At 41.6% G+C, this 15,154-nt stretch overlaps 2 protein-coding genes across 2 annotated transcripts in view; one reads left to right on the top strand and one right to left on the bottom strand.

The window, feature by feature from the left end:
• TERF1 (telomeric repeat binding factor 1) overlaps nt 1–4,963 on the top strand; it is a 22,274-nt gene extending 17,311 nt beyond the window's left edge. The window contains exon 10 of the mRNA XM_054816870.1: nt 2,704–4,963. Within this exon, the coding sequence (XP_054672845.1) occupies nt 2,704–2,862 (159 nt within the window). The 3' untranslated portion in view covers nt 2,863–4,963. The remainder of the gene's footprint in view (nt 1–2,703) is intronic.
• SBSPON (somatomedin B and thrombospondin type 1 domain containing) lies at nt 4,963–15,154 on the bottom strand. Its single transcript, XM_054816871.1, has 5 exons — nt 14,858–15,154; nt 7,563–7,757; nt 6,898–6,988; nt 5,939–6,115; nt 4,963–5,248 (listed from the first exon to the last, which is right to left on the bottom strand). Exons 1-5 carry the CDS (start codon nt 15,072–15,074, stop codon nt 5,131–5,133), a joined length of 798 nt encoding a protein of 265 aa, XP_054672846.1. The 5' UTR covers nt 15,075–15,154; the 3' UTR covers nt 4,963–5,130.

The raw sequence follows: 15,154 nt of genomic DNA, 5'->3' as shown, positions 1-15,154 counted from the left end.
AGTGATCTGTTACTTACAGGAGGTGCTCTTGTACATCCTCTGGTAAACCTCTCCATCCCCCAAACTACAAATTCTATGCCTTCAGCCATTTACACTTTCTATTGTTCTACTGTTCTAGAAATATCTTTTTCTCCCCCACCCCTGTGCAGCTCTTCCAATTAACCTGAGGATTTATTAGCGCTAGTCCTGTTTAGGTGCCACTATAATGCTCTAGAAGTTTGCTTACAAACTTAACACTAGGGGCACATTAGCAAAGGATTGGTCCCCCATCACATAAGAACTATATAAATTTAATGTTGGGAATACTCACAAGTCAACTAGATCCTGCTGGCTACAAGACTGATAAGGGATTTTAAAGGAGGCCTCCAGCAGCCCCAGCCCAGCACCTGGGGTCCCTGCTCAGGCTGGTGAACGCAACTGCTGCTTTCCCATTTGCAGTTTTGCCCGGTAGTGAAGCTGAGCACAAATCCCAGAGGCAGACACAGGACACACACAGAGGACACTGACACAGCTGGTCACACAGACTGCTGTGGACAAGGTGCTGTCCTCAACAGCATCCACACGAGGTACCCACGTACAATAATTTAGATCAGGTCAGAGCAGAAGTGGCTTGTTGCTGTGGCTATAGGAGAGGACAGGGAGCAGCAGTGACAGCCTCTGCTGGTGTGAACTCTGCTCAGCTGGGGCAGCTACAGAGTTCATATAACCTTTACAACCCATTTCTCACCAAAACTGTGTCAGATAAGCAGCATACAATATATAACAACAGTGAATTAAATCCCTCAGACAAGGAGGGTCTAGACAGTACATCTTTTTACAAATAGTTCACTCCTTTGCCAATTAAATCCTTCTGACCACCAGGACTGTTAGCTGCAAATGTTTCTTAACTACCGAGGCCTGCAAAGGCCTATAAGACAGTAACTATTTTCCTTTCACACACTGAATGGGTGTAAGTAATTGCAGTGCTTTTGATCAGTTGCATATGTGAATTTCATAGTGCCCTTATGAACAAAAACACTGACTTTTTTGCTATTTCAGAGCAGTTCCAAAATCGGTAAAGCACAGGGAATGGTTAAATGCAGAAATAAGAGAGCTTCTTGGTTGGATTTTCAGCAGTCATTTGCTCATGACATGCACATAAACACATGTAGATATTTTAAAAGTCTGGTAACTAATGATATTTAATATGGAATCTGCTGGTGTTCACAGAGGTGCCAGCATAAGACCAGAGAACATTGACCATTTGTCTCCTTTCATAACTTAATATGGTCCATGAGACCATCAGGAGCAGCAGGACATCTCCAGTGCAAGAAGCAGAAGTGAACACAGATAAATTGTAGATGGAACAGCTACACAATACAATTCTCTGTATATCTCAATCTCATTAAGTTTACATTTTTTCTGTAATTTAAGTCATTACATTTCAGATTTTGGGGAATAAATTTAGAAAGAACATGCTATCAAACTGCAGATTAAAATACAAATTGATACTTTTTAGGACCACTTTCCTATGCAGTTGTTTTAAGTGGGGATCCTGTCTTGTGTTTATATGAATGATATGCAATTCAGTTTGCACAGGAGGTGTGCTGATCATATTAGTTGTGTATTAAGCAAACAGGGATTTGAAGACATTTGTGGAGGATCAGATTCTAGCAGAATAAGTTGTTTTAAAATAATTTCATATTAAAGTTGCCAATTGCTATTCTAGAGTTAAAAAATGACTGTGGTTAAAAATGGGCGTGATAGGATATATATGATCTGTAAACTTTTGTAATATATATACATGTGTATTTCTATAAAGCTACAATAAAGTTTATACTCAGTTCTCCCTCACACTTTAAAGGTAAGTTTTTAGAAATCAAGTATTTTATTTTTTAAAAATTCAGTTTTCTTTCACTTTCTGTGCAGTCTTAAAATTGTTTATATTGAGATATTTGTATCAAGAAGCAAATAGGGAAGAACTGGTATAGTGGAGAACTTCATTGGGAGGGATTGCTTACAGATGTATAACTGCAAGTAATTTTCTCTCCTTTTATGAGAGAAATGTCATCCCCTAAAGATGAAAAAGCTTGTAGGTCATGGCAGTGAGCCTTAAGTAGTGGGCTCTACAAATGGCCAAAAACAAGTGCATAGTGTTACTTGAGGATATGGCTGATCTCACTTCCAAATGCAGTATGTATCATTTTGCTTCTATCAGCATTGTAAATCCTGGTATTTGTTTTTTCTAAGCACACTTAAATTCCTTTGTTGTTGGTAAATAGTGTCTTGATTCTCAGTCCCTAGGTTAATGTATCACAAAATGCTTTCTCTCTTGTGGTGCATACTAGGATTAATCACGAGTTGTCTTGGCTCAATTAGCAAATAAAGTACAACTTTGGAAAGCATGTTTTGAATGAAGCAAAATGTTGCCCAGCGTCTTTTTTCTTTTCCTCCTGTAACTTGTGAATGTAAGCATGTGGTTCTCCTTCCAGGTGATGTCTGCTACTGTGCTGTAACACTTGCCTTGGTAACCTTTATTGTATTTAGTGTCAAGTTACGATGCTCAAAAGAAATCAAAATGACCCTAGTGACTCAGACATCTGTACTCTGTAATACCTAGATAGCTGTATAAAAACTTGCTTTTATATTTGCTATAAGCTTAGCTCTTATATTAATACCTTTCTTTGTTCATATATCTGGTATTTTTCTCTGTTCTTTCCCTAGCGATGGACTTCCAAAGAAGACTTGGAACTGAAATCAGGAATAAGGGAGTTTGGAGTGGGTAACTGGGCTAAAATTTTGGTCCATGGTGACTTCAACAACCGAACTAGTGTCATGTTAAAAGACCGGTGGAGAACACTATGCAGGCTCAAACAAGACTAATTCGGACTACAGGAATCAACTCTTCTTGACCTTTCCCTACATAAGGACCTAGTCTCTCTTTTCAGAATAACAACTTACTTTAGTCTGAGTGTGTCCAGCAGCATTGCTGTCCTAAAACATGAAACAGAAAAGTAATAAGGTATAAAGGTTCATGTAAGCTCACTTGCTTGGTTAATGATGACTTAAATGTAAAGCCTGGCCTTTCATCTACAGGCAATAGATGACCTAATTTCCGAAATGTGGAAATGCTTGCAGTGATTTAAGAAAGATCAATTATGTACATGGGGGTATTAAATGACTGGCAACATGTTTAGCTTGATAGAGGCTAATACAGAGTTAAGTGTTCTGTATTTTTAAAGGGTTGCATGTCTAGTCAGATAGAGCTTTCTATCACTTTACTTGTTGCCATATAACCCATTCTGATCTGATTTGCTTCACATTGAAATTTTGGTCAGACTTGTCATCTCAGTCAGTAAGTTATACCAAAAAATACATATATATTGGTATTAATAATTTTACAAACTTTTTTCCTTTTTTTTGCAGTTACAACTGTGATACTCCCTTTAATTGTACATTTATAAGTAGTAACGGTGATGCTTTTTTTTAAAGTATTAAGCTTAAGTTCTAGATGGAGGATTATTTTGAAGTCATGCGTATTGGCATAATAGCACTTTTTATCTCACAGAAGAGATGGAAAACATATGAAAAGTAACAGTATGATACTAGCTCTTAACATCTCTTATCTTGTGCTACCTGCCTTGTCTTGAGAAGTGGTTGCTTCTAGACTAGCAGGAAAGGGAAAGCTCAAAAAGGAATGTCCTGCTCATGAGAGACTGTAGCAGACAACCTCAGGAAAACCCGTACTTTGCACTGTCATACTGGTGACTTAAACTTATCACAGCATTCTTTTAAAAGTGAAATCTCTTCAATTCAGATGTTTTCTGTACCTTTGTCCTTGGATAAGGTTTTTCTTTTACAAGAACCTTACAAAGAAGAGCATCTGACCAAACTGGTCTCCGAGATGTTTTTCCTGACTACAAAGGAAGAGAGATAGTCTTGAAGGCTAAAATGGCCAGGAAGTATTAAGATAATCTCTCTGCTTTCTGTGTTGGAGGCCTGCTTGCATTAAAATAAAATGGTAAAGTACAGTTACAAAGGTTTCACACTCTTACTGTGGACAGGACCTCAGGCAGATTGCCACCTTCATTCTTGCCACCAGATGCTACAGTTTCTTCTTGCAGCTGCTAGAAACAGTGGCAAGCAGTAGTCTTTAGGTTCCACAGAGATGTTGCATGTCTTAACAGTAAATTTTGTGAACTTTAAGGTGTAATTTCTTTTTAGCAAACATTGTGAATTTCAGGATCTTGATAAAATACAGGCTTTGTCCTTCAGCAAGGAATGCTAGAGCCGCTGTAAGCCAACAATTCAAAAAAGAGTCAGAGCAGGTATCTGACAAGTGAGGAAGTGCAGTGTGCAGCCTCTTTAATGCGGTAACAATAATATGAGGTAAGTAATAGGTAACAAAACAAGCATTTGAGCTACCTGCATAGCAGTCTTGCCAGTTGCTCTAATATTATGGGTTTCTATGTTAATCATTGAACATTGAGCAGGTTTTTTTTAATGTTAGCCAAGGCTTTAGTCACAAAGTCGTTTAGGTTCATCTGCCATAAAGTTGACACTGCGTATCAGTGATGTGAAGTTCTGAGCAAAACTATTTCCTCAACAATGCTGACTAGTCATGTCTTTATGAAAAGTGGCTGAGCATGAAAAATGCAATGTAAAGGAAGAATACTTATCCACTTGTAGTATAAACAGCTGTCCAGATGATATTGGGAAGGAACAAAGGATCTAAACCCAAATCCAGTTCTAGCTCTCAAACTTTTATTTTTATTCACCCTTACTATTTAACTATGCTCAGATGTGAGAGTGGCTGGCTCACTACTGAGTAGGAGCAGTGCCTGTAAACAGGACTGTGGCCAGTAAAGAACGAGAACTTTAGGAAAAGCAGCTACTATGGTTAGAAACATTAGCTCTTTAATTACAAAAGATAAACATGGAAATATTATTCTAGTGTTCTAATACAAAGATCAGTCTTAGTGTTTTGTATTAAGGCAGAGAGAGTTTCCCAGAATGCTTCTTCCAAAGTTCTGACTCCTTTAAAGTTTGTTTAGGCTCCAGAAAATGCAGCAGAAAGATGTAAGTTTCTTAGCATTGGTGTTACTTTTCTTAATCTTTTTGTTGTTGCTGTTTTAAAGGTCCTTTAAACTTTCATGTAAAAATAAAGCTATGCACAAGGGGACATGAACAGTGCTCCAGTTGCCGAATCTTCTTCCAGGTTCCTTGGCACTGAGAGTTGCCAACTGCTTCCCAGTGTAAGATTTTACCTCTGAAATGCGACAATAAATGAGGAATTAAACCACTGAAAACTGTGTATTTCATGTTATTAGGTTGTATTGTATAACAGGTCAGAAGATTAGATTTGCTTAATGTAAGACTTTAGCTCATCTAGCTCTTGAAGTGGTTTGTGGAGCTGGCACTATATTCCTATGTATAGCATACAGGATAGTGGATTAAGTAGCTGGTTGTACAGGTATGAAGTAGTCTGCACATTATTAAATGTATAGATCAAATAAAAATCAGTTCCCAATATGAAATGTCTACTTTCAGAATTACTGTTCTAGAAAGCAGGTGTATAGGTTTGAGAGGAGTACTGATCCACCACTGTTAAACCTGAAATCAGATGTGGATTATGGCAGGAAATACTGTTTTTAAGTAAAAGTGCCTGTAGCTGTAAAAAGACTTCTTGCACCACTGAAGTTGCAGCATCCCTTCACAATAGTAAATGAAGTATTCAAAGCACTGAATTCTTATATTGAAATTATTTCCCAATTTTATCTAGGTTTTAAAAGCAATTTCTGTGAGAACTGAAAGGTAAATCTTCTGAGCTCTACAAGTGATACAAGCCGTTTCATTTTTTAAGTATAATAAATGCAGCTTTTAATGAGACCTTGAGAAGTTTTAACTGCTGTGCTGGGTTTTGCTACAGAAGAGACCACAGAAAACTGGTTTTCTTTACCCATCTGCGTTATGGCCATCTCCGGAACAACGATGTGTGTCAGTATTCATAGCTGGAGGCTGGCAAGCAACGCACACAGTATGTCCTTCTCGTAGGTACTGCATCCATCGAGCATACGGCCGATTCTCCAAAGCACAGTGGGGGGTAAGTGACTCTGTTTTAAATTCTACGCAATATCTGCTCAGAAGGAAAAGTCCTAAATTAGTTATGCTAGATAAAGCACAAGCTAGGTATATACTCTAAATGTACTTACATATCATACAGGTGGTATTTGTGAAGTGCAGGTTAGACATCGTCATTGCTAACAAGTCTCTTTCTGACCCTAATGAACAAATTCTTAAAAGCATTACACAAACTATTTCTCATTCCATGCCCCACTCCAGTGCTTTATGTACAATCTCACTTTCTGGTTGTTCTGTATTCTTAAATTATGTTGAAAAACAGATCTCTAACTCATATTTTTTCTTCTATGCTGCTAAAAGAAAATGGAAAAGAGGCTTTAAGAATACTGATGGGCTTTATTGTTCTGGGGAAAGTAGCACAGGACAAAGTGTTATGAGCATTACAGACCCAGTAACAGCCTAAGTTAAACTTCATCTCTACCGGTAACCAAACAAAAATTTTTACTGCTTGTGTCAATTAAAAAAAAAAAGTCTCTTGAGACTGATCACATTCAGCTCATTTTGTTTGTTCAGAGACCTACGTCTAATTTTTCAGACTTACGCTTACGGATACATTCAAAAGCAGCTATCCTCAGATTTGCCATGACCCCAATGTCTAATTCAGGACAATTAGCAAGTAATAAAAAACAACATCTAGAACATGCAAATGAACTGCAGGAAAGAAGAACAGTTCAAGCTATAGCTTATTGTTTAATGCAAATTTAATTACATTTTTCTCTGTAGCCAGCTATTTTCTGTTGAACAAGATGACCCACATGCATATGATAAATAGATTACCCAGCTTCGTCTTTGTCTGAAGGCCGGGGAGGAGATGCTGCTCGTCGTTTTCTTTCTTTACCATATTCAGAGGTAGTTATGAAAGCAGGGACTGAGGAAGAAAACAGTTACAGTAAGGCAGCAAAACACAGTTGTGTCATATTTCAATTCCTGTAACAGTGAGTGAATGAATTGGGAGCTTGTGGATGGTGATGCTGACTGACTTTACTGAAAAAGTGATAAACTGTTGGCAACACTCAACCCCATTCCTTACAGCTAAGCTCTCTCCTTATTCAGAAGAAATGTAGCTAGAAATGCATGCCACCTAGTCTGTGAGGAAATAAGATGTGCTGGAATCTTACAAGGAGCTCTGTTTCCTGTTTTGTACTGAATTTGTGTTCTAACTTTGCACAGAGATAATTTGATAGTTACTGAGGGGCTTAAATCGAGAAACTGAAGGAATGTGTGCAGCTTAGTTGTTTCCTTAATAGAAATTAAGGAAAGCCTGGGTAGAAAAAAATATAAGAATAGAATAAAGAGCAAGATGACAGTAGAAAGTAAGGTTTTAAATTGCATTTTTAACCAGCTAGCTGCTGATGGATGCTTTTTTTTCTGTTCATTGATATCAGTAAAACTTATTAAGGCCTTGATGGGCACAATGTACAGATAAATCGAAGAGAGAATACCATGTTCATGGCCGCAGTCCTCTCCCTGGTAAGTCAGGTATTCCAGGCAGCCGGCCTTCTCCTCTAGAGCAGGACAAGGTTCCCCGCCATTTTTAGGTTCCTGCTGTACATACCGCCTACGTATCCGCAGATGAGGTTGACATTGTTCTGCACAGCCACTCCAATGACTCCACTCCCCCACAACACATGGAAGAGCTGCAAAGCAGTATTAAAACATTACTAGTAGTCAAGACTTCTGTTTTATCCCAATTGTTCTCAAAAGCTTGAGTAATGAGACTGTACCTGGTTTTCTTCTTTCTTACATACTTTTATTTATAGGGTTTTAAATGTTCTTCTAGGAGTCTGCATCTTCAAATTTGACATTCAAACCTGCCTGCAGTGCTTGGCTCCCTATTCCATCCCTTGTCCAGAAAGAAACAGCTCCTCATGGAAACCTTTCACTACAGCTGTGGGGTTTTTCTGTACCCTTTTCTGAAGCGCATGGTATTAGCCCTGAAGGAGACCAGCTCATGGATTATCTAGACCAGTGAGTGGTCTGACCCACCTTGGCACCTACACCACCAGATTTTGTTTAAAGGCTGGAATATAAAGTGGCAGAATTCAGGAAGCCTTTCAGCCCTATCGATTCCTCTCAGATTGATTTCTGACCCCTTTTCCTCAACACTGAAATGAGTTCCACTGCCCCAGCTTTGTTGCCCTGTATTTAACACAGGATGTCCTGCTCCACAGTCCTTGCTGCAAAGGCAGGTTTTGGTGACAATTTTGGTTTTGTTCAGTCTCAGAACAATGCAGGGATGTGTATAGTGCTGTGTTTCTGTGTATAGTTACTGATACAGATAGAGCTTTACAACAATGCAGATATTTAAATGTACTAAATAAAATGTGTAAAAACAAACAAAAAAAAAAAGTAATTTTAAGGCTCATTCGCAAGGATATAAATGCTTTAGTTTGTATTCTGTGGTATTTCTCTGCCAACTGTTGAAACCTTTAGACCAGTTATGGCCCGTGACACCTTTGTGACTAAAGAACACGCAGGTTCTTTAGAAAAAAAAACCCCAAATCATCACATCATGTAAAGGATGAGGCCTTATTTCATGTTTGCCACTTTTTGTAACCTTTCCAGGAGAGATGTAAATGGTTGACTAAGCATCTGTTAGTTTCGGTATTGTCTTGAAACTCAGAAATGGTCAGTTCTATCATATGTTACCCATGAGCCATTTCCTTCCTTATTTTAGTCTCTGCAGTGCATCTAATAATGATGATATGTTCCTTGTAGCTCTCATTTACATTAAGCATGATAAGCATTTTTCCCATCTCCTCCCTTCTCTTGCATTTCTCACATATTCTGGCAAAGCAGTAGCTGTGTCTCAACCTTGCCAATGCATGGACAATATGCCAGGTATCCTCCACATGGATACAAATAATCTACTCTGGAAAAAAAGGTTTTGCAGCCTGATTCCCAGAATACGGAAACAAGTGATGGACACATTATTGCTGAGTAAGAAGCTACATACCACACAAGTCTTCACTTCGTTTGTCCATTAACACAGTACACAACAGGAAAAAAACACACAATCATTTTACATTAAACTGAACTTTCCTTAGCCTCATCTCCAGGAACACCAAACCACAGGTTTTTAAAACAGCGTGGCTTAACAATTTCATTTTTAGTAGTCAAAATGAATTCTACAGCTTTTCCAGACTCTACGGAGTGCTGATCCCTGCCGATAGAACAAACACAACCCCTCCAACAAGGAACTTAGTCTAGAGATTCTCAGCAGGCAGAGCAGTGAAAGAACAGGTAAAAAAATGGCTCACACATGGGCATCCCTCAAGAGGAGGAATCCTCTCAGGATAAGCAGTCATGTCCCTACACGAGTAGTCCTCGACCTCTGGCCTATGAGGACATTTAATTTGATCAGTGGTCCATTCCCCGTAGCCTCTTTTCCTGGAGGCCACTTAGTAGGTGCTCCAGGTTGGGCAGCCACATTCCTCTAGGCCTCTTCTCCTCTTGTCAGTGTGTGTCCCCAGAGGGAATGTCCTCTGCCTGGACACCAGCAGCAGTACCAGCTTTCCTGTGCATGCACGGTCTGCTGCTGGGCGAGCAGGGAACGGCCAGCTCTGCGGCTTTCCTTAACCATGAAATGAGACAAGCAGTCAGAACACTGCAGCACTGTGTACAGGTCCATGCTGTTTTCCCTAATATCATCAGCTTGCTTTTTCATTAAAGTTATCATTAATGTCATGTAGTTGAAATACTAGCACACAGTATCTTATAAAAACCTAAAGGTGCTTATATTAATATTAGTTTCTTATTGATATGGAAATTCCCCAATTCTTCAAAGACTTGTTTTTATTGCACATTGCAAATGGGCTTAAAATTATTTTCCATATAGTGCGAATCACGTTTTATTTTGATTTTCCACTTCTTTATAAAAGGCAGGTCTTCAACATGATACTTAGAATGGTGCAAAATATATGTTATAATCAGTGGTTGGGATTGATTCTGAATTGGTTTGGGTCACACCTGTCATTATCTAGTTAAATGAAGCTTTTTCCTTTCCCGTGCTGCTTTCCATTAGCTTGTAATGGGATGTACCACATGGGTTTGATCTTTTTTTTTTTTCTTCCTGTATTTCCTGATTACGATTTAAATCCCCAAGAAGCTTTACAGCTTAACCACTAGTTATGTGCTTGTGTCAGTGTTGCAGGAAAGTGATGGGACCAAACTAGCCTTTCAGGAAAAAAATGTATGCCCTCTGGGATTCTGCCAGTACAAGGTATAGGGAAGAAAGAGTAAAATGTGATAACCTCTTGGGTGTTTGTGACTCTCGTCATAAGACACAGAAATGTCTGGGTTTGCTTTGTCACTACATCTCTAATTTCTTGGAGCACTACCGATATCATAAGGCAGATAAAACCCCAGACCCCGCCGATGTCCTTACCACACTGTTAGATCCCCTCCTTTCCTCTCGCTGTGCACCTGTTCTGACCAAACTTGCCCGCTTTCTGAGTGGCCCGACAGCGACAGGCGTACGAGAGGCCGAGGATGCTACGTCCCACGCCCTGAGGAACTCCACTGAATCAGAACCACAGAACAGCCCTGGGCATTGGGCCACTGCTGGTCTATTCCGCTTAACCATTAGCATTCGCTGGCATTTTCTTCTATGTACTGATAAACACCTTCCCATGATTTGCAGAACAGTACTGAAAAATAGCACGGAAAAGCCAGCAGCAGGCCTGGCTCCCTTTGCCGTATGCAGACGCCTGGCACTGCCCCACCATGCACTGCCCTCAGCCACCTCTCACACCATGCCCCGGGGTGCATGGTGCGGTCTCCGCGCCCCTGAAGGCACTGCTCTTAACTTGCTGTACCACAACCCGCAGGCATTTGATAGTAGAAGTGTCTTAGACCACACCTTGGGATACCCAGGACAAGTCCTATATGTAGTATGGGCATCACAGTCTTTGCCACCTGGCCACAGGGACACTATTATTTAGTAGTACAAGCATAAGACTTCGATGCTTCATCACACATCGTTATTCTACCTAGAGTACCAACGGGACAGTAAGTGTCATCTAGCCCGGTTTCCTATCTGTTGGCCCTCTTCCAAATTGGTCGTATGTATGACCTGCAGAAGTAAGAATTTCCACGTAATTTTAATACCATATTAGCACCTTGCTATGCAGATAACATCAGGTCTAACATCACATTTTCCACGCAGAAAACTCCCAAAGGGACTGAGTAGCTGCATAACAAATGAAGCGATGACTTCACATCTTGCTGGAATTAAACCAAGCTGACGGTTAAATATTGGTCATCTGCAGCAACAGATGGCAATTTTATGGTCATCAAGATTTAGAACAAGAAGTATGAATTGCCTTAGTCATGTAGAATAATAAGAATATTGGGTTGCTAGAATGGAATTTAGCCAGTGGGACAATAACGTCGCTCTTGCAGTCAGTACCCTGCAACTGTTAACGGACAGTACATTAGTTTCGTGCCTCATTGGAAAGATGTCAAATTCCCCAGCGTGACAGAGAATGGCTCCCAGAGCTGACATAAGAGGAATGGTGCCATGTCTAGAAACACAAAAATGAAGTATCAGGGACCCATAGCTGCATCTTTATGGTCTCTGTCTATGTTACTGTTGGCCCAGCTTAACAGAATGATGGTAGATGATGATTCACTGAAACAACGAGAAGGATGCAAGTCAAAGGGACCTGAAGGACAGGATACCTACCAAAATGTGGAAGCTAATGAGACACTTGGAAGTTCAAAAAGACACGAAAAATTACATTGCTATCCTATGAAACAGCTTGAGTGGTCAGGACTTTTTTTTCTTTTTTAATTTACAACACTGTGAATCATAGATTTTTTTTCTGAGTCACACTCTATTTATTTTTTTCCCATCTCTGGAAAAAAGACGATTACAGTATCTTCACTGAATCACTGCACAACATATGTTGTAATGTATAAGAATCTGTGGATTTTTTCAGAGTAACCATTTCCATTCAAATGACGAGGTCATTCCTTTTTCAAGCTTTCTCATTGTACAGTAGCTTCTATTTAAAATGCTCTCTATGTACAAAAATACTCTTTCTTCATTGTTAGAACTATAAGGAAATTTCTTTCAAAAGACCTGTAAGGAAATTTATTTAAAAACCCATGGACCTAGGTTCAGCAGCCCAAGCACTTCTACTGAGCCATCTATTTATAAAGTACCAGAGTTACTACAATTTTTAGGCATGACAGAATTTAACCATGGCATTGGCAGCTTTAGGATGCCCCTCCTTTCAGTGGTTTCTATTATTTTGGAGCATTGTTTTTGTATTATTCCTAACGCTTTTCTTGATTACATGAGGCACTTTACACTTTCCCCAAATACTTCATCCTGTTTAATATTTGCAAAAGGATGAAAAGTTATTTCAGCTGGTGCTAAAATCATGAGTGGCAAACAGGCTGACTAATAAGCTCTAGCACAAGAACCATTGGTCACCTTTCTTCACATTTCTGTTTTCAATTTTTGATCTCTACATTTAAAAAGGTATTTCAGAGTGAATTATGCGAATAAACACCCTTGGTGTCATTAAACACATGGACAGAATTTAGAAACACTCCATGGTGAGACCTCAACATCCAACAGGAACAAAAGCAACTTTAAAATTTCCAGCCATACTTGTCTAATTTGATACAAACTCCCACTGGAACTATTCAAATTTCTGTTTATACAAAACTTAACTTACTGGCTGCTTGCAATACAAAGTACATATAGCCATTTACCTTCAAAAGAATTACTTCATGCGATCAGTTTTGTAGTTTTGGGATGTGTGAGTTCTAGGACCACCTCTCCAGGCTGCCAAAGTCCCGTCCTCCCATGCTACGCCCATGCAAAATGTCCTGCTCCCTTTGCTTGCACTAGCATTGGTGTGCACACAACCAGGCAGCGAGGCAGCACAGGGACTCAAACCAGCCAGAAACGGGCAATAGAGAAAACAGAAATGGGGTTTAGCTCCCTGAACTGGGCCACCGGAGGCTGTCAAATTCCAGCTCTGGTGCAGGGGGGAGAGAGAGAGGCAGACTTCACTGCGACTCCATCTTCCTGCCTGGATCTGGAGCACCCACTGTCCATGCAGGGTGTAGGACAGAGACAGCACAAACATATCACGCCTTCCGAGGCAACCACCACTGCGCGTGAGACAAAAAATACCATCTCGATAACAATAAGGCATCATCAGGTGCCAGAAGTCACGATAAGCAAAGTGTCTACACTAGAACTTTTCAAGTACTAGTTTGAGCTGCTTTTTGAAGAGTACAGAAATTGTTATCCGATTACAGCTCTGTTTTAATGCTAACATTACACACTTTTATTAGCTCTCTCCTGTTGAATATTGAAAATAATTTGATTTACTGAAAGGCAATATTCTGCGACTATATGACAAGCAAGCATCTTGTCAGTTCTCCCTATACTGATTTTCCTGAACAAAAGATCAATATATTAAAAAATGCTAATTTTAAAGATGCTACCTTCTGGCAGACCTCGTGGTGCATTTTTTTTCCTTCTGTTATTCTGAAAAGATTATTTAGCAGTCAGAGAACTGATCGTATTTCCTCTAGAGACCTGTGGTCAGAGTTCTGCTCTGCTGAGTCTTTCTGTGCAGCTTTACATCATCTAAGATGGGTTGACACCGTCTGACAGTTGTACTCCCCCTTCCCAAACCAGGCAGGCGCAAGCCAACTTGGGTCCCCAAGCTATGTGGCTGTGTCAGCACGGCGCTGAGCCTGCTAACTACACCCTAATTAGCAGGACTGTGCAGCGGAGGCTCGTGACTTTTTGGCTGTAGGCTGGTGTTCGTGCAGCCAGCTGGGCAGAGACGTCAGGCTGTCTGAGTACTACTGCTGCACCTGTAAAGCAAGGGCAGCGTCCCGCATCGCAGACAGAGGGAGGGAGGACAAATTGTGAAGGCTGCGAAGGGTAGAAATACCACGGAAAGAAGGGGTGTAAACCCCTACGAGGCTGCTGGGTCCAGTTTGGTGGAACTGGGACGCTTTCCCCTCCTTGCCACTACTGCCCTGGGAGCCAGGCCTTCTCCTGCAGCCTGGCAGGGGACCCTCTCACCTGGTCCCCTATGCTCATTTTGAAGTCCCTGCCTTCACGGTGGATCCTTGCTGATTTCTGCCCCTATAAATCAGGATGAAACTTCATCCTGGGGATTTCCCCAATTATTTAATTGATATTTGTTTGGCAAGTCATGAGGAATCAGCTCAGAGGCACGGGCGGTGCTAAATGAATCTCCCTGTTGTCTCTGTAATCCTACATCCCCACTGTAATTGATGTCTATTTGGGACGAGCGTTGAGTGAAAAGTAACATCACATTTTAGAGGGAAAATTACTTCAGACTGGCAAACCCCAGGCACTATACTACAGCTGATCCAGAACCCTTGCAAATGTCTAGTGTGAGAAAAGTCTCCTTCCCACTCCTGTGCCTGCTGCTAACCCTCACGCAGCCCCAGCCTGGTCCCTGCCCCGAGGCTGGTGAAACCGGGGAGGAATTCGGCCTTGCAGAGCCCCCTCACAGCTGAGGCCCTTACCGTACGCCCCATCTCCAAACCCCGGTAAAACTTGAGCCCGCAAAGCACCGGCAAACAACCAGCTAACTATACCTGGAGAAATGGACGGGGGTTCCCGGGGGATCCCCGCTCAGCCTGCCTCCCACCCCCCCGCCCCTCTCGCAGGGGTCGCTCCGGGCTGCGGACCAGCCCGACACCCCCCCCTCAGGGCGGACGCACCTACCCGGGCACGCCTGGTCGTGGTCGTGGCAGCAATCCCCGGCTCGCCGGCATCCTCCGTCGCAGTAGCAAGTCCCGTAGCCCCCTCCTTCCCTCCATCCTTCGCCGACACAAGCGGCGTCCCGGCCTTCGCAACACTTCCCCGAGCAGCTCCCCCCGGCCCCGCTCCCGGCCCACAGCAATCCCAGCCACAGCGCTCCCGACAGCGCCGCGCCGCCCATCACCGTGCCGCCCCGACGTGAGGAATCCCGTCACCGCTACGCGATCCGGCTGCCACCGGCACCCGGCGGAGCGGGGCGGG

This window comes from Grus americana, chromosome 2 (assembly GCF_028858705.1).
Source record: "Grus americana isolate bGruAme1 chromosome 2, bGruAme1.mat, whole genome shotgun sequence".
Taxonomy (NCBI): domain Eukaryota; kingdom Metazoa; phylum Chordata; class Aves; order Gruiformes; family Gruidae; genus Grus; species Grus americana.
Note: the sequence above shows the minus strand (reverse complement) of the source record. Positions and strands in the feature narration are given on the sequence as shown.